General features: G+C 41.8%; 2 protein-coding genes across 5 annotated transcripts in view; one reads left to right on the top strand and one right to left on the bottom strand.

The window, feature by feature from the left end:
* Nucleotides 1-13414: 13414 nt before the first annotated feature.
* Nucleotides 13415-25715, top strand: part of FUT8 (fucosyltransferase 8) — a 354455-nt gene continuing 342154 nt past the window's right edge. For 3 of the 4 annotated variants that reach the window (XM_017892453.1, XM_017892454.1, XM_017892446.1), the window contains exon 1: nucleotides 13415-14804. The gene's annotated coding sequence lies outside the window, so the exon portion shown is untranslated. Of the gene's footprint in view, nucleotides 14805-15541; nucleotides 16027-25715 lie in introns of those variants that run through there. The other variant, XM_017892444.1, reaches the window with a different exon arrangement.
* On the bottom strand, nucleotides 14817-15675 carry LOC108542404 (uncharacterized). The gene is given in 3 exon segments (XM_017892399.1): nucleotides 14817-14948; nucleotides 14950-15280; nucleotides 15410-15675. Coding segments are annotated over 3 exon segments (729 nt in total).

The raw sequence follows: 25715 nt of genomic DNA, 5'->3' as shown, positions 1-25715 counted from the left end.
AGCGAGACACTCCGTCTCAAAAACAACAACAACAACAACAAACAAACAAACAAGAAAACACCCAAGTTGGCATCTATGTGTAAAAATGTTCTGGTTTCATCTGCATGTGACACTAGAGTTCTAGATTTACTGTGATGAATGTAGAATTTATCCCAGTTCTTTTGGTGAGCAAAGTGGTAAGTTGTGATTGGGAGACAGTCAAGGAAGGATAAAAATTTCCCCACCACAAAATCAAAACTATTTGAGTTCAAACCTGTTTATCATAACTTCAGTTAGCCTCTCTGTGACTAAGTTAAGCTCATGGAGGATAAAGACAATTTTTGGGCCAGATGCAGTGGCTCACACCTGTAATCCCAGCACTTTGGGAGGCCGAGGTGGGTGGATCACAAGGTCAAGAGATCAAGACTATTCTGGCCAACATGGCAAAACCCTATCTTTACTAAAAACACAAAAAAATTAGCTGGGTGTGGTGGTGTGTGCCTATAGTCCCAGCTACTCAGGAGGCTGAGGCAGGGGAATCGCTTGAACCCAGGAGATTGCAGTGAGCTGAGATTGCACCACTGCACTCCAGCCAGGGCGATAAAGCGAGACTCCATCTCAAAAAAAAAATAAAGATATTTTTTGAATACTATTGCATAGGCTCAGACAATCAAAACAGACCACTGACCAATGAGAATTTTGCTATATTGGTGAACATCAGCCCTGACAAACAGCCCAGGACACTTGAAATCCAAGGCCATGAATGTTCATAGGTCTTAGACGTTCAGGAAAATCCAGATTTTTAATATTAGACTTAGTTGTTGGATCACTTGCCATTTGGTGAAAAAAATATGGTCAGCCGGGCGCGGTGGCTCAAGCCTGTAATCCCAGCACTTTGGGAGGCCGAGACGGGTGGATCACGAGGTCAGGAGATCGAGACCATCCTGGCTAACACGGTGAAACCCCGTCTCTACTAAAAAATACAAAAAGCTAGCCAGGCGAGGTGGCGGGCGCCTGTAGTCCCAGCTATTCGGCAGGCTGAGGCAGGAGAATGGCATAAACCCGGGAGGCGGAGCTTGCAGTGAGCTGAGATCGGGCCACTGCACTCCAGCCCGGGCGACAGAGCGAGACTCCATCTCAAAAAAAAAAAAAAAAAGAAAAAAGAAAAAAGAAAAAAGAAAAAAATATGGTCATCACAGGCATAGTTACATGGGAGGAGCTGGCAAATGCATTCTTTGTAAGTTGCAGAGGAAACTTAATCATGCATAGTTTTGTCTTAGAGGCACGTAGAATATTAAAGGTGAAAGGACTACATGGATTATTTTATTAGGGTAAGAATATTCTTCATCTTTAAAATAAGACCAAGGAAGGAAAAAGTTAATTAGATTTCTTCTATTATTTAGGAATGGGGACATAAACATGTATAAGGTTTCCTATGATATTTTAAAAACAGCTATTTTAAAAGCTTATATTAAAACTTCATTGGAAACCATTTGCAAGATCTAATAACATGTAAAGACAAAACTTCTTTTATTTAGTCTGTTGTAATAAAATCTACTTTCTGTATTCATTCATTCACTCATCCACTTATTCAATAACTGTTCATTGAACATTTCCCACAGGCCAAGCACTGTTCTAGACACTGGGGATATCATGGTCAATCCATCTGATTCCAGAATTTTTAAAACTATATTTTGCTATTTTGTACATGAAATATGGAGCCTGAAAGAGTGAATAGAACATAGGGTTTAGGAGTGGAAGACCTGAATTCTAAATACAGTTATGCACAAGCATAAACTATTTTTCTTTTTCTTTTGTTTTCATACCCTGCATGTGGCATCCAATCAACCATAAACTATATCAATGGTATCAAATAACTATGCTCCAAATCTCATTATGTCAGTTTTTTACCCAATCATCAAATTCTTCAAAATTTTTGAAATTTGTCTTCTGCTATCCATTCCATTATTCTCGTTATTTCTTGTTTAAGTCGTTATCCAGAGCCATGCCACATATGGTTGTGTATGTCATGTACCACATGTGGCAGAGACATTAGTGCCCATCAAATATCCATATATCCCTCTATATTTCCCTGTTAATTCCCTGTTAGTCTTCCCTCTTGATTCAGGGCTATATGACTTCTGTTGCCATTATCTATATAAACTTTTTGCTTTAACATATGATAGCATTAGCTTTTGATAAACCTACTCTGGAGATTAGCTTTCCAAATGGCTGTCTCAAGACTGGGTGTGGTGTCTCACACCTATAATCCCAGCACTTTGGGAAGTTTGGGAAGGAGGATCGCTTGAGCCTAGGAGTTCAAGACTAGCCTGGGCAACATAGAGAGACCCTGTCTCTACAAAAAATTAAAAAATTAGCCAAGCTTGGTGGTGTGCACCTGTGGTTCCAGCCACTTGGAAGGCTCAGGTGAGAGGATTGCTTGAGCCTGGGAGGTTGAGGCTGCAGTGAGCCAGGATCATGCCACTGTACTCCAGCCTGGGCAACAGTGGGAGACCCTGTCTCAAAAAAAAGGGCTGTCTTTCTTATAAGAAGACAGTATTGTACCATTATCATACAGCTTTCACCTTTTTGCTATTTTTTAAAAAAGCCATGAGGGTTGCGCTTATATAACTCATAACTTCTCCTGAGCCCACCTTTTTTTTTTTTTTTCTTCGAGACAGAGTTTCACTCCTGCTGCCCAGGCTGGAGTGCAGTAGCGTGATCTCGTCTCACCACAACCTCCGCCTTCCGGGTTGAAGCACTTCTCCCGCCTCAGCCTCCCAAATAGCTGGGATTACAGGCATGCACCACCATGCCTGGCTAATTTTGTATTTTTTAGTAGAGACAGGGTTTCTCCATGTTGGTCAGGCTGGTCTCCGACTCCTGACCTCAGGTGATCCGCCTGCCTTGGCCTCTCAAAGTGTTGGGATTACAGGTGTGAGCCACCATGCCCGGCCTCTGAGCCCACCTTTTACCAGACCAATGTAAGGAAGGCTGAGTCAGTTGGTGAGAAGCTACATGGTGTAAAGACAAGCTCCAAAAGCCCACTTGACTTCATAAACAGAACCAAATCCAACAATTATTGGAAACAACACACTGGGGAATTTGCAAAAACCAATGTGAGGACTGACACTGAACTGAATTGCTAAGTACTGAGAATAGAAGGAGAGAATGGTAAGATCTATGTGTGAATATTGGAGAGATTAGGAGAATTGCAGAAAATTGAAGGAGAAAGCAAGGGAAAGGAGTATAGCAGGGTACCAAAGATGTCAGCCAGTTCCTGTGTTAGCCCTTGCTGAAGGGGTAGCCACCACCACCTTGAAGTAGTTTGGACCACAAGTAACACCTGATTCAAGGCCAGAAGACCTATGACATGGTTTGGTAGAAAGAGATATGCAGGCCCAATAAGACTTCCTTCTCTGGAGAATGTGTAATAGGAAACTGAGAATTTACAAGTTAAGATAGTATCTATGCTGTAAGGGAGATGAAATTATAAGGGATCCAAAATTATAAGGAAGCAGCAACCAAAAGGTAGAATAAAGAATGAAAAGGCTGGGCACGGTGGCTCACACCTGTAATCCCAACACTTTGGAAGGCCAAGGTGGGCAGATCACTTGAGGCCAGGAGTTCGAGACCAGCCTGGCCAATATGGTGAAACCTCATGTCTGCTAAAAATACAAAAAAAATTGTGGTGGTGTACACCTGTAATCACAGCTACTGGGGAGGTTGAGGCACGAGAATCGCTTGAACTCAGGAGACAGGTTGCAGTGAGCCAAGATTGTGCCACGGCACTCCAACCTGGGTGACAGAGTGAGACCCTGGCTAAAAAAAAAAAAAGAATGGAAGTGAGTTGGTGCTGAGAGAAGAGCAGGAAAAGGAATGCCACGGGGAATGCAGAAACATGAGAGACATGGAGGGGCAGCTCTCTAGGTGCCTCAGTATCCGACAGTGTTTCAGCTCTGGGGTAAGTCTCAGTTCTTGTGTTTTCAAACAAGCCCATCTTTCTTTGAAGTAAACAGTGATTCCTGGGTCCTTGCACTTTAAAGAGCTCAAGTAAGTTGCACAGTCTGCTCAGCCATTTGATATGTGAGTGTAGGAGCTCAAAAGATGGAGTGTGATTTTTTTTTTTTTTTTTTTGAGAATGGATCTTGTTCTGTCGCCCAGGCTGGAGTGCTGTGCATGAACATAGCTCTCTGCAGCCTTAATCTCAGGTTCAAGTTATCCTCCCATCTCAGCCTCCAAAGTAGCTAGGACCACAGGCACGCACCATCATGCCCAGCTAATTAAAAAACCACAAAATCTGGACCGGGCGCAGTGGCTCACACCTGTAATCCCTGCACTTTGGGAGGCCAAGGCGGGTGGATCACGAGGTCAAGAGATGGAGACCATCCTGGCTAACACGGTGAAACCCCGTCTCTACTAAAAATACAAAAAATTAGCTGGGCATGGTGGCGGGCGCCTGTAGTCCCAAGTACTTGGGAAGCTGAGGCAGGAGAATGGTGTGAACCCGGGAGGCGGAGCTTGCAGTGAGCCTAGATCGCGCCACTGCACTCCAGCCTGGGCGACAGAGCGAGACTCCGTCTCAAAAAAAAAAAAGAAAATTTGTAGAGAAGGGGCTCTTGCCATGTTGCCTAGGCTGGTCTCGAACTCTTGGGCTCAAGCAATCTCCTGCCTCAGCCTCCCAAAGTGCTGGGATTTTAGGTGTGAGCCACTGTGCCCGTCTGGAGTGTATTTTAAACTAAATGATCAGTCTTGAAATAAATACAAATTAACCCCACTTGACCTCTATCTATGTAGGTTTATAAGTCTACTTGTAAATCACACCTGCACAATTTATAGGGAGTTGTTTTTAGAACATTTACTCCCTGCTTTAAATACCAACAGTTGTGTTATAGCATGTACTGCAGAACTGAAATGACATTCAGACTTTGGTCTAGGAAATCTTGACTGAAATGACATTCAGACTTTGGTGTAGGAAATCTTGTCAATCACTTCTTTCTTCTGCTTCCTTAGATTCTGTTTTCATGTTATCTTGACTTTGGATTTAGATCAGATAATTATAGGGTCTGCAAAGGCTTGATTTAGTTTAGGATTTTTGTAGAGCTATAAATGGCTAATATTTATGGTGTACTTATTCAGTGTCAGGCTCTGTTCTTAGGACCGTTATATGTAATAACTTATTTTATACTAACAACAACACTATGATGTAGATAATATTATTATTCCTACGTTACAGATATGAAAAAATGAGACAGAGAGAGTTTTAAAGTTTCCCAAGGTCTCACAGCTATCAAGTGGCGAGCAAGGATTCAAATATAGTTAGAATCTACATTCTGAACCATGATTTTATATGGCCTTGTTCCCATGGAAACTAGAAGATCCTGACTAACCAGAGGTTATGTTTCTCAATCCTGTTGGCAGTTATATTGCAATGAAAATTAATTAACTCATTCAATAAATATGCTACATGGTGGTGATCAAGACAGATAGGCAGGATCTCTGCTCTCAAGAGGGCCTTCTGGTGTTTCAGACTTTTGTCAGTTTGGTTAGCATTAGCGTTTTCCCATCAGAATCTAATTTACCCTTGGGTTAACATATAAGGTAGAATTTTTGCCTCTGAAAAGCTGAACATTGGAACTTTAGTGACTTTAGCAAGGCTTATTCTTGCTGGAGCAAGTATTTATATCATACTGATAGTGGTTAATTTTTTTTTTTTTGGCTGTAATTTTCTCTCTGACCTTGCTCCTACCCATCTTTCCCCAGACTGTATCTCTATTTTGGAGTTTTAATTTTAAAGTATAATAATATGTACTTGTTTCTGTAACAGTTCTTTCAAGATCCTTTTAGATTTGTTTCTTTTTTTTTTTTTTTTTTTTTTTTTGAGATGGAATTTTGCTCTTGTTGCCCAGGCTGCAATGGCATGATCTCGGCTCAGTGCAACCTCCACCTCCTGGGTTCAAGTGATTCTTTTGCCTCAACCTCTTGAGTAGCCACCTCCTGGGTTGAAATGATTCTCCTGCCTGAGCCTCCTAAATAGCTGAGATTACAGTAGCCCACCACCACGCCCGGCTAATTTTTTGTATTTTCAGTAGAGACGGGGTTTCACCATGTTGGTCAGGCTGGTCTTGAAATCGTGACCTCAGATGATCCACCCGCCTCGGCCTCCCAAAGTGCAAGGATTACAGGCGTGATCCATTGCACTGGGCCAGATTTGTTTGTTTTTCTTTGGGACAGAGTCTCACTCTGTCACCCAGGCTGGAGTGCAGTGGTGTGATCTCGGCTCACTGCAACCTCTGCCTCCTGGGTTCAAGCGATCCTCCTGTCTCAGCCTCCCGAGTAGCTGAGATTACAGGTGCCTGCTATTGCACCCAGCTAATTTTTTTTGTATTTTTAGTAGAGATGGGGTTTTGCCATCTTGGCTAGGCTGGTCTCGAACTCCTGACCTTGTGATCCACCCACCTTGGCCTCCCAAAATGCTGGGATTAAAGGTGTAAGCCACCGCGCCCGGCCTTGTTTATTTATTTCCTTTTTTTTTTTTTTTGAGACAGTCTTGCTCTGTTGCCAGGCTGGAGTGCAGTGGCGCAGTCTCAGCTCACTGCAACATCTGCCTCCCAGGTTCAAGTGATTTCCCTGCCTCAGCCTCCCAAGTAACTGGGATTACAGGCACGTGCCACCATGCCTGGCTAATTTTTTGTATTTTAGTAGAGTCGGGGCTTCACCATGCTGGCCAAGACAGTCTCGATCTCCTGACCTCGTGATCCACCGGCCTCGGCCTCCCAAAGTGCTGGGATTACAGGTGTGAGTCATTGCGCCCAAATCCAGCCTTGCTTCTTTTTATACAGCCTTACTGATCCAGCCTAACTCAATATAATTTATTAAATTGCAATGATATTGTATCAACAGTATCAGAATTAGTGGCATATAACAGTAAAACCTAGATAATAGTGGCTTAAATAAAACAGCAGCTTATTTATTTTTCACATAAAATCATTTTGGAAATGAGCAATCCAGGATTGGTGTGGAGGCTTGACAAAGTTGTGAAGGACTCAGCTCCCTCCCAGTCACTATTACGTTATTTCCAGGGTACAGCTATCCTCCTCATGGTCCAAGATGGCTGAAAGGGCTCCAGTCATCACATCATCATGCCTCAGGTAATAGGATGGAGAGAAGCGATAAGAAGGGTATATCTCCTTCATTTTAATGGTATATTTTAAAAAATATAAGCACTGCACAGTATTTCTGCTTAGATCTCAATAGGCAGAATTTACTCATGTGGCCACATCCACTGCAGGGGAGACTAGGAAAAGTGAGATTTTAGTTGAGTTCCAATAGGACCATCCAGAAGTGGGGATTTGTTATTATGGAAAAATGAGAGAAAAGATATAGGAAGGTAATCTGAAGTGTCTTCTACTGGGAGCTTACATATAGTTAGTATCTTATAAAAATTTGTTGATTCCTGTAATCCCAGCACTTTGGGAGGCCGAGACGGGCGGATCACGAGGTCAGGAGATCGAGACCATCCTGGCTAATACGGTGAAACCCCGTCTCTACTAAAAAATACAAAAAAACTAGCTGGGCGAGGTGGCGGGCGCCTGTAGTCCCAGCTACTGGGGAGGCTGAGGCAGGAGAATGGTGTAAACCCGGGGGGCGGAGCTTGCAGTGAGCTGAGATCCGGCCATTGCACTCCAGCCTGGGCGACAGAGCGAGACTCAGTCTCAAAAAAAAAGAAAAAAAAATTTGTTGATTCACTTTCATAAATTTGACGGTCATATTCTTAGCGGTATCATTCAGGTCATTAACGAAAGAAAGGCAATATATCTAAGAATTTTTCCTCTTATTTTTTCACTTTATGATAATAGAGCATATTATTCCATTAATTGCATCTACAATAAACCCACCTGGAAATAGCTTAGGCAAGATGGAAACAATATTGGAAGGATACAGGGAAAGCCTAGAAAGAGAGGAGCCTAAGCAGAAGAAAAGGCAGAAATTCAACTACTGGTCAGGAAAACCTGGAACTGAGAACACTATAATAAGGATACTTCTGTCTTCTCTGCTTCCTATGTCCATTGACTTTATTCTCTAATGCAGAATGAGTTTCTGCACTTGGCAAATGACTAATGACTTCTCTCAGATTTTATATCTAGGGAGGCTTGAGATAATTCTCTTCTCATGTCTAAACATCCTGGAGGAATGTGTTCATTGGCCCATCTTGGGTCAGGTGTCCACCTCTTGACCAATTAGGTGTGGGCAATGGACAGCAGTAACACAGCTCTTCTTGCTGCCATCATGATAAAACTGTGGGCATGAGAGCAGTAGTTCCTATATGAAAGGTGAGTACTGGCCAGACACTAATATAGGTATATGATACAATTATACGAGATGAAAAAACACAGGTCAGTGGTCTAAATTAAATGAATGGTAAATGAGAACCATGTCTATCCTAATACATAAAAATGGTTTAGCTGTGAATAAACATCATTTAATAGGGCTGTAATGTATACAACATATACTATATGTCAAAATTGTACTAAGTGCTTTTGTGTGTTGAGTCATTTATTCTATCCAACCCCATGAGCTAGGGGTCATCATCCCTTCTTATAGATGGAAAAACCAAGGCTCAGAGAGGTTAAGTAACTTGCCCAAGGTCAGATTGTTACTGAGCACTGTTTAATGTGCCTAGAGGCCAATACCATGGCTTTTGAGAAAATAAAAGCTTTATTGCAAGTCAACCGCAAGGAGACAGGAGGATATGCTCAACTCTGTCTCCCTGTGCAGGGCTTCTTTTTCCTTTCTTTTCTTTTCTTTTCCTCTCTCTCTCTCTTTCTTCCTCTCTTTCTTTCTTTCTTCTTTCCTCTCTGTCACCCAGGCTGGAGTGCAGTGGTGCAATCTCGGCTCACTGCAAGCTCCGCCTCCAGGTTCACGCCATTCTCCTGCCTCAGCCTCCTGAGTAGCTGGGACTACAGGCGTCCGCCACCACGCCCAGCTAATTTTTTTGTATTTTTAGTAGAGACGGAGTTTCACCGTGTTAGCCAGGATGGTCTCGATCTCCTGACCTCGTGATCCACCTGCCTTGGCCTCCCAAAGTGCTGGGATTACATTTTCTTTTCTTTCTTTCTTTTTTTTTGAGATGGAGTCTTGCTCTATTGCCCAGGCTGGAGTGCAGTGACATAATCTCGGCTCAGTGCAACCTCCGCCTCCTGGGTTCAAATGATTCTCCTGCCTGAGCCTCCTAAATAGCTGAGATTACAGGTGCCCACCACCACACCCAGCTAATTTTTCTATTTTTTAGTAGAGACGGGGTTTCACTATGTTGGTCAGGCTGGTCTCGAGCTCCTGGCATCAAGTGATCTGCCCCATTGGCCTCCCAAAGTGCTGGGATTACAGGGGTGAGCCACAGTGCCTGGCCTGGGCCAGGTTTTATAAGCATAAAGTAATGAGATGTGATCTGATTGGATCTTGCAATGGGGTGATGCTGGGAGGTATGATTTGATTGGATCCTGCCATGGGGTGATGATAATGATTAGATCTTGGATCCTGCCATGTGGTGTCCCCTTCTTAATTCATTCCCCACTCCTCAGTCAGAGCACTTAGGTTCCTGTTGTGATTGCAGACTCGGTTCATCTGGGCATGTTCAAGTTAGGTGACCTTCAAACTGGAGGCCCATGGTAACTGAAAAGCAACTCACAACTTTGTTAACATAGAAGTTGAACCAGGTTGGTGTGATGTGGTTACAAAATAGCTAGTAAGTCTGAGGGTAATATACTGGCTCAATACTTCTCTATCCTAAGTTGGAAACTATGGTCAATTTTGATGAAGAAATTATTAGCTATTTCCCTACTTCAATTTTGCCATACCAAAGCATATGAACTTGATAAACCTTGTAGTGTCTTACAAGGTTTTAATCTTTTCATCTGTAAAAAGGTTGGGTTGAATCAAATTATTCTTTCTCCTTGTTAATGCAGATAATACTTTATTTCTGAAGGCAAGAGTATGATCTATTACATAAAATTTTTTTAATGTATCCAATATACTATAAAAAATAAAGACAGGGGTCTTGCTATGGTTGTCCAGGCTGGTCTTGAACTCCTGGCCTCAAGTGATCCTCCCACCTTGACTTCCCAAAGTGTTGAGGTAACAGGTATGAGCCATCATTCCTGGCTATATCCAATATTTTTTAGTGCTTCTTGAATCTGTGTTAGGAACTGAGATGAAATTAAAGATATACAAGATAGAGTTTTTGCTTACAGTGTTATGGTGGAAACAAACAAACAGAATTATTATTTTGTAGTATTAATAGTCCAGGAAAGAGCAGTTTTCAGGAGTGGTATGACCACAGCTCAACCATATCTTCAAGGGTTTTCTATCTGTCTGCCATCCCCAGTAGGTTGACTTCATTTTCAGGTTAATTCCTCTTGCAAGATTGCTGCCAATGGCAATCTGGGTTACAGGTTGACTTGCTCATATCTGGCAGGAAAGAGAGAACTCCTTCCCCCAGGTATAGACTGAAAATCCTTTCCTTTGGTCTGATTGGGCCACTTTGTCCTGGTCCTAATGGTTTTCAAGTGTATTAATTACAATAGTCTAGGACTATTCTAATTCTAGCATAACCTAGATGCTAGGTCATACTGCAGTGAAAAATTCCCCCAAATCTCAGTGGCTTAACCTACAAAGGTGTATTTCTTATTAAAACCAGATGAAAATGGGAGGCAGGCTGCTCTACCTTGTCCTTTATTTTTTGGAACTTAAGCCGAGAGAGGCTTTACCAATACTCTCAAGATAATACTGGTCTTGAGTCTAGGGAAGAGTAAACATTGTAAGGACTTATGCTGGCAATGAACTGTTCTACCTGGAATTGACACATACCACTTCTACCCACAACTCACTACAGACTGGTAGCTATAGCTAGTCAGTCACATGGTCCAGCCCAACTGCAAGGGGAGGAGGGTATCTAGGGTGGGTGTGGAAAAATGTAATCTTTTTGTATGTCTGGAAGGAGAGAGTAAGCATAATAAATCTCCTACCATATTAGGGAATCCATTTACTGGCTAATTGAGTTGCCCTTCTGTAGTTGGAGTTTGGGTGGTTACATAAAAAATTGGCAGATGAAAACAAAAATAAAGAGCCTTATTAATAAGGAAGGACAGGAGTGAATGTTGAATAAGAAATCAATAGTGTGAACTATATGCTGCTTTATCCCAACGAAGAAGACAGAAATTTTAGCCATGGAGGCAAGTCATAGGGAGGCATAGTCTGGCTAGTTTCATCAGTCTTTAAATCAATTACTTCATTTACTCTTCTAATGGGAAAGATTTGCTCTGGCTTTTTAATGAGTAGGTATAAAGTTTGTTTAAGGAGCTGGCTCAAAAGTGACTGAAAACACATTGAATTTGAAAATACAGATTCTTAGCTACTCAGGAGGCTGAGGTGAGAATACAGCTTGAGGCCAGGAGTTCAAGACCAGCTTTGGCAACATTCTGCGACTTTGTCTCTAAAAAATAAAAAAGAAAATATAGACTTCCCCCCCATATTTCATTTTTGTAGTTATTGTCAATGGTGTGTCAAGTTGGCTAGATTTGTAGTTTTAGAACTGATGAACAACTAAAACACCTAGTCCAACTCTTTTATTTTACAAATGAGAAAACTGAGGCCCAGATGTGTAAAATGATTATCTCAAGGTCACCCCTTCTTGCTCTTGGCAATAACAATGCTGACCTTTGGATGACTTCCTAGAAAATCAGATCCTATAAGTGAAGCGTAGCTAGAGCAACAATTATAAAACAACGAGAACAATTAACAATTATTCAGAATGCTTCCATGCCTGACAGTCAGTTGGTACACATTGGTAGAGATAGAAAAATTTCTAAACTATTTGGTAAGTAGCTTATGCTAAGCCTTCTGAGTGCCTCAACCCCTTGCTGGAACTCCACAGATCTCCCCATCATAATAATAGGATCCACCTCAAAGGTTTGATTTGAGAATTAAAGGTAGAGGTAAAGAGTTTTGCATGGGGCCTGGTGCTCAGCACTATTACACTTTGGCTATTATTTTTATTACAGTCATAATAAAATGGTAGTAAATTTCAAACCAGTTTCTACATGAATGTTCACAACTTAGGAAATGTGATAGCATTCAATTTCATTAACTTTGATCTAGCTAATCTCTCAATAAAATGGCCACTCATGTGCTCACTTTAACTTTCATTTTGATCTTTTCCATTGTCTAAGGGTTGACTCCTTCTTGCCCCACACCCAAGTCCCCATAGCTCTAGCTGATGGGTAAGAATTTGACTGAGGCTATGTAAAAGAAAACAATGCACTGACAAGGCCCTGTTAGTTCTCAGTATAACAGATCATAAAGATTATTCTGTCTAATCTTTTGTTGAACAGAACTTGTCTTTAACTTTTGGGATAAGCAAAGATGGGTCCAAAACCTAGTTTGGTGAGGGAGGGGTGGAGTAAGAGGTGGAGTACCTATGCTTACTTAATCTAATACAAACTGGGAGTGATGAGCAGCAGAGGCAAGCAGTTGGGGGAGGAGAATAAGAGAGCCCAGCAACGGGGTGGGGGGAGGGGACCTGCGGCTTGTGGAAAAACGCTTTTGACACAGATACTTTCTGATGGCCAGTGATGGTTAGAACCTTTTGGGGGATTCCTTCTCTCTCAGAATTTAACCTGGCAAGAGAAAGACTGAGTTCTAGAAATTTTCTTCTCTGGAGAGAGTAAAATAAATGCATTTTTAAAAAGCTGGGACTGTTGTCCACACTGAGAAGAGGCAGGGTAATCATCCCTTTTATAAGTGAATTTCCTGGAAATTCATGATTGGCTTGGAACTTAATGTGTAAAGACTTGTTCTCATATCAGTTGCTTGACAGAGACCTCCAGTTTTGGGATGGCAGCTAAATCCTGAGCCTGCCTTGGAAAGGGTTTTGATAATAATGTTCCGTCACAGGTGGAGAAGCATACTGATTCAACAAAGCAGACTTCAAAATCACTGAAGAATTAGTTTCTGAGTGTATTCAAGAGATACCAAAGTTATTTGTTATTTATTTATTTATTTTTTTGAGGCAGAGTTTCGCTCTTGCCCAGGCTGGAGTGCAATGGTGCGATCTTGGCTCACCGCAACCTCCGCCTCCCTGGTTCAAGCGATTCTCCTGCCTCAGCCTCCTGAGTAGCTGTGATTACAGGCACCCGCCATCACACCCAGCTAATTTTTGTATTTTTAGTAGAGACGAGGTCTTGCCATGTTGGCCAGGCTGGTCTTGAACTCCTGACCTCTGGTGATCCACCCGCCTTAGCCTCCCAAAGTGCTGGGGATTACAGGCGTAAGCCACCGCGCCCAGGCCAAAGTTATTTGTCATTTTAACATACACTATACTGCTCTATACAAATGCACCAAATCCTGGGCAAAACATTCCTAGTTTTTTTTTTTTTTTTTCCAATTGGAAGGAGGTAGGGAAAATAAGTGCTTTAATTCCTAGGATTTTGGAAGTAAAACAGAAGGCCAAACAAAATGGAATTTTGAGGCAAATGTAAAGCTTTGAACTTGTATATCTCAAAGTATTATACAGTGTAAACTATCATGATTATTAACCAACTATAAATAGTTCTTTTCTTTTTTTAAATTTTATTTTTAATTTTAGAGATAAGGGTCTTGCTATGTTGCCCAGGCTGGATGCAGTGGCTACTGACAGGCATGATGTGGCACTGCAGCCTGGAACTCTTGGGATTAAGTGATCCTTCCTGCTGCTTCTATCTTAGAAAAAAAAAAAGTTACGCTTGCTTGTTAAAATATTTTAAAATGCTGTGTTTAAACTAAAATGTAAATATCCGCCCCACCTCTGACTTCTAAAAATTATCTAGAGTATGACTGATAAGATTTTTACTTTTAATCCCACATAAGCCTAACATTTGTGTTCATTTCCAACAACCAAAGTGTGTCACTTTTATACCAGAATTTTGTCCTGCTTGTACACTCACTACAGACCTCTCATGGGAGAGAGCATCCATGCATTTATAAATTGTTATTGAATAATTTTATTGAATGATGACACCCAAACTGAGCTAGAACATCTTTTGTGTGATCTTGGATAAGTCACTCTCCTTTCAATTTTCTTGTCTCACAGGGAGATAAAAATCCTAAAAACGACTGTAAAGTACAGCACTTCATAGAGTGCTTTTTGTTTAAGGAGCTGACAATAAATACGAGTCACAAGGTCTAGCAAAACCTCTCTCAGAACCTGAGCTGCTTGAGGACAAGGGATTTTCTTGTTCTGAATGAGCAGTACCTTATTTGTGTATCTGTGATAAGAGTTCCTGGTACATAAGACGGTCTCAATAAATATGTGAATTTATGACTATTAGGCAGATTGCAATCTTGACAGGCCACTGCCTCCTAAATCTCTTTTCTATGATCTTTTAATATTTAACATCTAAAAGGCCGCCACTACTTGTTTTGGGATAAGTGTCCCCGGTATGTACTTTAAAATGCCCAAGCCTTGAGAAATGATTCTTGTCTTCAGGGCACCATTTCGCTTTCCCACCGTAAAGCGCCCCAGGCTTGGGATCTGGGTCCCAAGGCTACAGGGAAGAGTTTGGAACGGGAAGCTCATCTTCCGGCCCTCTGATTGGCCGGCTCGCACTCCACTCACGCGGCGCGCGGCTCTGATTGGCCTCGGCGGCACCCCTCGGCCCGCGACTACTTTGTGTGCTGGGGCGGCGCGCTCAGGTCCTCCCGCTCAGCTGGCGGGTCTGGGCTGCTCTGAGGCAGCCCTTCGGCCCACTGCTCTGCATCGCGGGCGCCGGGAATTTTCCGAGTCCGAGCGGGTAGGACGCATCCTAGGGCAAAGCCTCTCCCCTCTCCCCGTGCTGTTCTCTTTCCCGTACTGAATAAACTTCCGCCTCAGAGGGGCTGTCGCAGCCGCGGGTCGGGAGAGGCCGGGCATCGAACTCAGGCCCTCGTGGGGGGGGGTCTTTCTCTTAGAGTGAATGTGGAAACAGCTCTCACAAGATAAAGTAGGGCCTCGCTGAGTCTCCTGGGGGAGCGATGCCATTGCAGGATCGCGCTGGAAGCTGCAGCCAAGCGGCCAAACGCGGGCTGCAGGGGCTGAGCAGCAGCAGCGCCCACCTCTAAAAGTAGCAAGGAGCCAGCTTCAAAACCTCTAGTGCGGTTGCCCCCTAGGGCAGCCGACTGAGCTAGCACGGGCCGGTCCGTTCCCAGCGCTGTAGGGAGCACGGCATTCTCAGGAGGCGGCTCTCCTCCCTGGATCCGGGATCCGCTCGCGCCCCGCTCAGCCTCTGGCCTTCAGGCGGTAGAGGGCCGCCTACGCCTGTGTGCGAGCCGGCGTCCGCGTGCGCAGCCGCTGCCCTGCTGGAACTGTGCCGTCCCGCTGTGGCCCGCGGCTCTGCTAGGCGGTGGATGCTGCTGCTACGCTCTCCACGGGTGCAGCGAGGAAGGGGGCGGGGAGAAGCCCTGGCACATGCTAGGGTCGCCGTAGGTGGCAGCGGCCGGCGCATGCGCGCCCTCTCCCAGAAGCCAGGAACGCCGAGGGGCGCGCGCCCCCATTCGCGCGCGCGCGCCGGCGCTGGCCGAGGCTTCCCCGCCTGCGCTCGTTGTCAGAGCCGCTCCGGCGCGTGCGCGCGTTATCTCCGGCCGACCGGAGGAGCTGGTTCCCTCTGCTCCAGCCCCCGTCCCCATCCCGCCCCCTCCTCCCGGCCCCAGCAGACTCGTCCCTTTTTCTCCCCGCGGAATGGGGCCGGCACTACTTGGGGTCGCGCGCCCTGGACCCGGCTCGCTCTCGGTCTCGCGCTGTCAGCAACTGCCCGGCTCGCGCCGCCTCGCGCTCTGCCTCAGTCAGTGGCGCCGAAGGCTCCGTTAAGCGGCGGCGGCGGTTCCTGTTTCCGTTTCTTCCTCTCCGTTCAGTCGGGAGTAGCATCCTCCACCCAGCCACCCTTCCCACTCCCCCAGCGTGGGGCAGCTGCAGCTGAGGGCTGTGGCTTTGGCAGCTGCGACGGGGAACGGCGAAGACCGCCTCTGCTCCCGCCTCGGGTAAGGGGGCGTTTTGGGAGCCGGGCCCCGCGCGCCTCGGGGTCTTGGGCTGGGCTGCGCGCGGGATCTGAGGAGGCTCCGCGGCTGTCCCTGCTCGTTTCCCCAGGCGACTCCCGGGCCTGTTGCTGCAACTGCTGCCGGTTAACCAGCGGCTCTCGGAAAAGTGGGGAGGGAGCCCCCGGGACGCTCTGGCGGATGCCTTGGCGCAGCCCCGGGGGCGCGGGCAGAGGGTGAGGGGCGCCTGCCTCTCCAGCCGGGACGCGGAGCTGCGGCGCCGCTGCCCTCGGCGTCGCGCATCCTTGCCTAGGGCAGGGGCCAAAACCTAGAGGAGGAGAAGGGATGGGGGCGGGGGTGGGATGTGTTCGTCGTCTCCCCTCCACACCTATCTTACCTTCGCCAGCAGCTCGGTCTCTGGAGTCGCGGTCTGTGGGGAGGAAGATGCCTGTGCGTTATGGGCTCTCTCTGAGTGCTGCTTGGGTTAGAAAGCAGGGAGTGGACCCGCACAAAGATCCGCGAGGGACCGTGCTGGGCAGTTAAAGGCTTGAGTGCAGCTGTACTCCCTTTTGATGTGCAAATGACGAGCTGGCGGCTTTTGAGTGTCTAAACTTATTTGGGAAGGTTAAATGAGTCCATATTTATCCGTTTTCGGAGGTTTGTCCTGCAGGATTGAGTGGGTTGTAGGGTGCAGCACCTGTTCTTTCTTCACAGTGGGGATTGCAATCTTCAGAGACGCAGTGTATTTCTTAAGTTAAGTGGCAGTGTCATGCTTAGGGTTTGTCCCTGATGAGCTTTTATTTTAGCGTTTTGCAGTATAATATAGATTGAGGCCTTGGTTAAAGGCACGGAGAGGTGGTGGTTTTTTCCTTCCTGTGTTTGAATTATTTACAGTTTATTTAAACCCACGCAGGAAGGTGGACCCAGAAAAGCCAAATTCTCCAGTAGATAACCCCAAATTTCAAGGTTTTGCGGAACAAATTCAACACAACTTTTGTGTCAGTTTAGAGTTAAACGCATCAGAAGTAACTGACTTAACTGACTTGCCTCTATGAAAACTGTTGGCAGGTTTCATTATAGTTTTTTTTTCTTGCTATTCCTGCGGTTAGGTGAATATTTATTTTCTTGATTAAATTTACATTCCATGTTTTATGGCTAATTCTTTAAATAGGTACATCATATATAAAGTATTTTAGGAGAGAAATTACTATTTAACCACTACAGTATATCAGATATATAAGAAATAATGGAGTTGTAGTCTCTGCTCTTTAAAATAGCTGTAAAAACATCTTAAAACCCTATGCCAAATAATAAGGCCCTGTACATTGCTGTCCTTGGGAAATCTGCTATGTGTATAGAAAATCTTAATTACTTGATTTATAAATATAAATACTACAGTAGTAGTGAGAAGGTGGGAATTCAAGCATTTGTAATTGTGATTTTACAGGTTCATTGTGTAAAAAATGCCGGGAGTTAGAGATGAATAGGCTATAAGGAACATACAAAGGTAGTTCCAAGACATGGATTGTCTTTTTGCTGCTTTATAAATTGAGAATTCTGTTTGAATTGAAGAGCTGAACAGCTGGAATGAAACTTGCATGGATTGCAGAAACAGATGCAAAAATGTATCTTTGGTCAAGTTGTGAATTAACTTGAAGAGTATGTTTAATAGGATAGTGATTCAAAATAATTTCCATAAAATATGGCATTATATACGTTATATTTTGAGGATATTTTTGAATTTAACTAGAAAGTCACCTGAAGTTGTTTTCCTACAAATCAGTTCTGTTTAAGATGTATAGAACTGAGAAAAAACAACAACAGTAATTCTGATTACATCCTGCATTGTTTTGTTGCAAATTCTTACCAGTTATTTTGACGAAATTGAAGTGTCCTTAAAAGTGGTGAATCTTAAAATTTGCTAGTGAATTGGAAAAACTTGTTACTTATTATTATTTTTTAAAATGCAGTTATATTAGTACATTGGTCTGGAGGGGGAGCTAGTGCCAAAGCAAAGTATAGCTTAATAGCTGTTTGAACTTTTAAAACACCTAAAACCAGATTTTTATGACCAAGAGGAACATACATTTTTAATTAAAAGAGTAAGACATTAATGTGGGCATATATATGTACATAGTTATTTGTGGAGTGAATATATTGTGTATTACAAATTAGTTAAAAAAATATTTTCATGAGCCGTAATAATGGAAAGCTGAGTGCTGAAAGATTTATTGGATTTCTCACTTAAAAATCTCTAAAATGTATCCCCAAACTTAGAGTATGTTATGGTATTTTCTTAACCTTCTTATGCTGTTCATCAGAAGAGAAGGCATGTATTCTTGACCCATTGTGCATGTTGTGTGTTCTTAAATTTTGTTTTTATAATAGCTATAATCCTAAAATTTCAAAAACAAAGCTTTAAGTAGAATCTTATGTGGGCGAAGGTACTAATTGTGTGGTAAGCTAGGTATTTATCAAAAGTAGATATAATTCCTTTTTTTTTTTAAGTAGAGATAACTCCAATAAAAAAAATGGACCTTTTAGATATCTGGAGAACAGTATCCCCAGGTCGCTTAACCCTTATCTCCTGCAATATAATGCAGTGAGTACAGCTGATCTACCAAATTGAATGTGTGCCTTTGAATATGAAGCAGTTGTTTTGTGGCCTGTGTCATTTCATTTAGATTTCTAAACTGTAATATATTAGGTATGTTAATTTACTTCTGACCATTCACGTATTCTTTAAATCCAAGCATAGAAACTGATAATTATATGTATATTAAAATCATTGGAATATTAGTTTTTTTGCAGATAGCATTTGGGCTGTTTGTTATCAATAGCTCTTCATTATGTAAATAGAATCTTAAGGCTGATAAAGTAAGTAGACTCTTCCATTTCATTAATGGTTATTTTTGATTTATGATAATCTGCATTTAATAAATCTCTTGATTTAGTTAAATGGTGGATACATCATTTCATATTATAGCACATTGATAAATGTAAAAGAGAAGTTTTTACAATCATGAGAGTAAATACCTTAAAAAAACTTGAGTAGTTACTTTACTAAACATAAAACTAAGATTTTAAACAACTCTGAAACTAAAAGTATTACTGTTATGCTACCTTTTTTTTTTCCCCCAAAGAGATGGGATCTTGCTATTTTGTCCAGGTTGACTGTGAACTCCTGGGCTCAAGCAGTTCTCCTGCCTCAGCCTCTTGAGTAGCTGGGACTATAGGCATGTGCTACCACATCCAGCTTTATTATAGTTTCTGTACGCTGCATCGATACTGCTTCTGTTGATCCTTTTCAAAGGAGATATCAACTTCTGGTCTTCAACAGTAGTGTAGCATCCTCTTATTGATTCTCTGGCTTATATTTCACTACCATATAGTATAGAGTTTCTTTCTTGGAGTTTGAATTGTTTTTACATTGTAGCTTGTTATAGTGAAACAATTAAACATATTTAAAAGTAAAAGATATTTACAACTGATTTTTAAAGAACCTTTAAAAAAATCCCCAACAGAAGAATATTATATAGGGATATGTAGATTTAAGATTTTATTTTCTTTAATTTTTTTTTTTTTTTTTTTTTGAGATTGGGGTGGGGGTTTGTCTCACTATGTTGCCCAGGCTAGAGTGCGTTGGTGTGATCACGGCTCACTGCAACCTTGACCTCGCTGGTTCAAGCCATTCTCCCACCTTAGCCCCTGGAGTAGCTGGGACTATGGGTGCATGCCACCATGCCTGGCTAATTATTTTTTATTATTTGTAGAGATAAGACCTTGGTATGTTACCCAGGTTTGTCTTTAACTCCTGGGGTCAAGTAATCCTCACACCTTGGCCTCCCAAAATGCTGGGATTACAGGTGTGAGTCACTGTACCCGGCTCCTTTATTTTATCAAAAAGATTTTTTTTTTTTTTAAGTTTAAAAGAGACAGGGTCTTGCCATGTTGTCCAGGCTGGTCTCGAACTGGCCTCAAGTGATCATCCCACCTTGGCCTCCCACAGGCGTGAGCTACCATGCTTGGTCATAAGATTTTTAAAAAATTGATTAGTTTCAAATCCCAACTTTCTCTTCTCATTCTAATCTCCTGTCATTATTTCCTTTCCCCAGCTACCCACCATCATCCAACAGTCTTCCATTTGGAATAATGGGAAATCAAACCAATAAAATTAACCTTACCACCCACCAGGCAAAGGTTTTTCTTAATATCTACAATATTCTGAACATAAACCCCATATAAACTTTATATGATACTACACATTTTCCTTTTAATGGAGGAAGAGCAAACAGGACCTATGAATTATGCCATATTTGTCAATATAAGGGTTACTTTTGTACTCTTACTGAAAGCAGAGTTATAGGGCAAATTTCATTTTAAATTTTCATACCCATCTGCTTAAAAAAAATATCTCTTTGTGGTAGTCTTTTTTTTGGTCAGAAAATGACAATGTGAAGGAGAAATATGTTTTGAATTTATAAATCTTCTTTTAATTCACAAATTATACCAAATATAAGGGTAGTGCTAATGTGGTTCAAATTTTGCCTTTGCTATTCTGCCTTTTTTTCTGTAGTCATTCTGTAGTATAACTTGTTCATCGAAGCACTGGAATAAAAGAAAAACTTTTAAAGATCACTACTGAAATGCTCACTGTATTTGTTGTATTTTATAACTTGGATTTTAAAGTTTATTTTCCATAAACCAAATAAATATGAAAACGAACTTGAAAGATTTTGTTACAGCCTTGATGACTGGTCAGTATAAATAAAGTTCACATTATAAAGTAATAAAACATTGGTATTACTCTTAGATGGAAATGGAAAATTAAGCTAATGTTTACTTTAGAATCTGTGTAATGAGTTTATATCATGTAGCGATGAGGCACATGAAAAAAGTTAGAATTAGTTTTTCTAATGAATAAACTTCATGATATAAACTTGAAAGTGCGTAAATGCTGTAACTTTCTGATTGTAAACTTGAACAAAAGTAAAATGAAAATGGGAGAGACCTGTTAATTACCTTAAACATATAACTAAAATGAACCTGTATATCTGTCTAAGTCTTATTTGATAAAGACTTTCAATGCACAATGAATGAGTTTTAAATTTTATCAATGTTGTGACTGATTTTCTATAATATCCCTTAAATGAGTTATCAAATTCTAATAATATTTAGAACCAGAATAAATTTACTTAGAGTATAAACAATATTTACAAACGATCAAAACTATAATAAAAGCATTGCAATGTTATTTAATGACTTAAGTCAACATTCCATAAGTTAATCTAAATAATCATTTTTATAATTGTTTAATACAATAATACAATTGATAGTAATATCTTAATTAGTGGTAAAGTGGACAAATATAATTTGTAGATTCTGTGTTGTCTGGGACCTTGAGGCAGTCAGTGAAGAGGAGGAGATAGAGAGAGAGAGGAGCGTACTGGTTGATGAGCTTGCCTTATTTGGAGATGAAGGAGATTTATTCAGTTCTTTTCTTTCCCTCCTTTTTTCTCCTTGTTTGTCATCCTCTTCTAGCAATGGTAAGAAATGAGGGAATTGACCATCTTTACAGTATCCTTTTTTCTTAGAGTTCATAGAACATTTCCAGGTAAAACATTAGTTTTTATGTTATAATAGGTTTATTATAATGATTTCATTTCCTTTTGAGGTGGTAGGCGAGAGACTAGAAGAACTTCAGTTGCATAGCGTTTAGTATTTATTAAAAATGATTTTATAGGCCAGGTGTGGTGGCTCATGCCTGTAATCCCAGCACTTTGGGAGGCTGAGGCGGGTGGATCACCTGAGGTCAGGAGTTGGAGACCAGCCTGACCAACATGGAGAAACCTGGTCTCTACTAAAAATACAAAATTAGCCGGGCGTGGTGGTATATGCCTGTAATCCTAGCTACTCGGGAGGCTGAGGCAGGAGAATCACTTGAACCCGGGAGGTGGAGGTTGCGGTGAGCCGAGATCGTGCCATTGCACTCCAGTCTGGATAAGAAGAGTGAAACTCCGTCTCAAAAAACAAAACAAAACCAAATTCTAACCTTCATGTGCTTCTTACTATAAATTATGTGCCTCTTACTATAAAAAAAATATAAAGCATGTGCCTCTTAGTATAAAAAAAAATTGTGTTCATTGAAGAGAACTAACGTATTAAACTAAAAATGAGACACAGTGTTCTCCACTCATGAGAGTGCTGTTAGCAGGTTTAAGACAGTTACTGTGAGTTCACAAGGTGAAAGTGTGTGTGATAATTAGGGCCTAATCAATTGGGATCTGACTTACTCAATTTCTCCAGTACATGGAATTGTACTGGCACTTGAAGGAGAAAATATATAATAGAAGTCGTATTAGTTTTTATGTCTCGAGCTCTTTGAATAACTTTAATTCGTTCAGTTGCCAAATGTCAAAAGACTGTAATTTTGAGAAAGTTGATTCTTTACAATTAGAACTAAGCCAGCGTAAACAATTTGCTTTCTTTTATAAGTTTTAGGTTTTCTTTTGTCTTAGGAAGTTTAGTGAAACTCTAGGGGTTAGGCAGGTTGTAACTGAGATTCTTGAGGCCAAAAGATCCTGTCTTGTCCTTGGTAAACTGACCCCCTCAACAGCATGAGAAATGTAGGTTTACTGATAATCCTGATTGCTTCCTGACATAATTACAGACATCCAGCCCTGTATCAACTAAAATTCCGCTTGTTTTTAAGGTTCAAATATTAGAAGTATCTGCTTGATACCTCTCAGGTTGTCAAGTGTACATAGGATGAGAGATATGTTACTTTTAATTTGTAAGTAAACAAACAAACAATATTATGTTCTCAATGCTGAGTAAGCTGAAAAGATGTATACCTACTGAGGATACACCAAATAATGAACTAAAGAAACCTGGTAATGTGCAATTAGGAATAGTTCTTCTTAATAATAAAAAAAGATTAGTGTTTGGGTTATAATGGCATAGAGATGTAATGAAAGTAAAATTACCAAAGAAGTCTATTTTGGAGAAATTTGTGTCGGACTAGATAACAAACAAAAGAACACATCCTTTTTTTATTTTTATTTTTTATTTTATTTTAGAGATGGGGTCTTGCTTGTTGCCCAGGTTGGTGTCAAACTCCTAGACTCAAGTGATCTTCCTCGCTTGGCTTCGTAAAATGCTGGGATTACAGATGTGAGCCACCAAGCTTGGCCAGAACACATCCTCTATATGACTGTCTACAGAGGCTTACTTAGAATAGTACAGAAGTACCTAAAAGGAAATAATGATAAATAACTAAAATGTGTTAATAGGGATCATGTGTTCATTTCTGCATGTGTATTTGTATAGTACCTGTCATTTGCTGTTTCCGTGTGTAAATGCACAGTTGGAAAATAAGGTACCCAACTTTTGGAAATCATTCAGGGAAGTGCCTTTGAAGTTTAGAGAAAAGTTGGTTTCTTCATATTTTAGTGACACTTTTCAGCATATATAGTTCACCCTTGAACAGCACGGGGTTTGGGGCACAGACCCCCATCAAGCTGAAAATCCACATGTAACTTTTGACTCCTCAAAAATTTAATAAACTTACTATTGACTTCCAGCCTTACCGATGACATAGTCAACTAACACATTGTACCTTATATGTATTATATACTGTGTTCTTAAAGTAAGCTAAAGAAAAGAAAATGTTATTAAGAAAATCATAGACTGGGCATGGTGGCTCACACCTGTAATCCCAGCACTTTGGGAGGCCAAAGTGGGCGGATCTTGAGGTTAAGAGATTGAGACCTTCCTGGCTAACATGGTGAGACCCTGTCTCTACTAAAAATACAAAAATTACCTGGGCGTGATTGCATGTGCCTGTAGTCTCAGCTACTAGGGAGGCTGAGGCAGGAGAGTTGCTTGAACCCAGAAGGTGGAGGTTGCAGTGAGCCAAGGTTGCACCACTGCACTCCAGCCTGGTGACAGAGTGAGACTCCATCTCAGAAAAAAAAAAAAAATCATAAGAAAGAGAGAGTATATTTACCGTTCATTAAGTGGAAGTGGATCATCACGAAGGTCTTTATCCTCATTGTCTACACATTGAGTAGGCTGAGGAGGAGAAGGAAGCAGAGGAATTGCTCTTGTTGGTCTCAGCATGGTAGAGGTGGAAGGGGGAAGGAGAGGCGGGAGAGGCAGGCACACATGGTATAACTTCATGGCAATACGTCATACTTCTGTCTTTTTTGCTTTTCATTTCTCTAAAACATTTCCATATGGTACCAATCCTTCTTCCACCATTTGCTTTAGTTTCAGTGCCCATATCAGAGAAGGGTTCATGTCATGAACAGTCAAAAGCATTCTTGAACAATCAGATAATCTTCTACCAGACTGTCTAATGTCATTTTGTTTTCTGGCATTCCTTCTGCATCACCTGGTACTGGATTGGAAGCACTCATCGAATCATCTTTTTAAATTCCTCTTGTGTGGTGTCTATTTCTTGAATTTCTCCAAGATTTGTATCTTGAAACCCTTTAACCCAGTTTTTTTTTTTTTTTTTTTTTTTTTTTTGCCACATCCACAGTCTTTTTCATGATTTCCTTGATTGGCCCTGTGACAAATCCTGTGAAGTCATGCACAACATCTGGACACAGTCTTCTCCAGCAGGAATTTATTATTTCAGGCTTGATGGCTTTCATGGCTTTTTCCATAACAATGATGGCTTCTTCAGTGGTGTAATCCTTCCAGACTTTCATGACGTCTCTTTATTGGCATTCTCTTTCATAGAGTTGACAGTACTTTCTGTAGTGTACTGTGTCCAGTGGTCCTCATGAACCCCTGATTTAGAAGCTGAATTAGGAACATTGTGTTTGGGGGCAAGTAGACTACTTCAGCACCTTTGGTGTTGAACTCATGGGGATCCGGGTGGCCAGGGGTATTGTTCAATAATAAAAGAATGTACAGGTAAGATACTTCCTGACTTCAGGGACAAAGCGTCAATGGAACCAATCTAGAAAAAGGGTTCTCATTGCCCAGGCCTTTTTGTTGCATTACCAAAAGACTGGGAACTGGTGTTTATCTTTTCCCTTCAAGGCTTGGGAGTTTGTAGCATTATAGATAAGGGCAGTCCTGATCATAAACCCCACTGCATTTTCACAAAACAGTAGAGTTAGCCCATCCCTTCCTGCCTTAAATACTGGTGCTTTTTCTCTTCCTTACTAGTGAATGTTTTTTATGGCATTGTTTTCCAGAATAGGGCACTTTTATCTGCATTAAAAACTTGTTTAGGTGGATATTCTTTCTCCATATTTCTTTTTTTTTTTTAAGAGATGGGGTCTTGCTCTGTCGCCCAGGCTGACATGCAAATGGCATGATCATAGCTCACCGCGGCCTCAAACTCCTGGACTTAGGCAGTGCTCCTGCCTCAGCCTCCTGAATAGCTAGGATGCAGGTGTGCACCACTGTGCCTGGCTAATTTTTAAATATTTTTTATTTTTTTGTAGAGACAGGGTCTCACTGTGTTGCCCACTCTGGTCTTAAACTCCTGGCCTCAGGTGATCCTCCCACCCGGGCCTTCCAAAGTGCTGGGATTACAGGTGTGAGCCATTATACCCTCCCCCAGCTAATTAAAAAAATATTTTTTGCCGGGCGCGGTGGCTCAAGCCTGTAATCCCAGCACTTTGGGAGGCCGAGACGGGCGGATCACGAGGTCAGGAGATCAAGACCATCCTGGC

Source organism: Rhinopithecus bieti, unplaced genomic scaffold (assembly GCF_001698545.2).
Source record: "Rhinopithecus bieti isolate Rb0 unplaced genomic scaffold, ASM169854v2 scaffold_20892, whole genome shotgun sequence".
NCBI classification, from domain to species: domain Eukaryota; kingdom Metazoa; phylum Chordata; class Mammalia; order Primates; family Cercopithecidae; genus Rhinopithecus; species Rhinopithecus bieti.
This window is presented reverse-complemented; position numbering and strand designations above follow the sequence as displayed.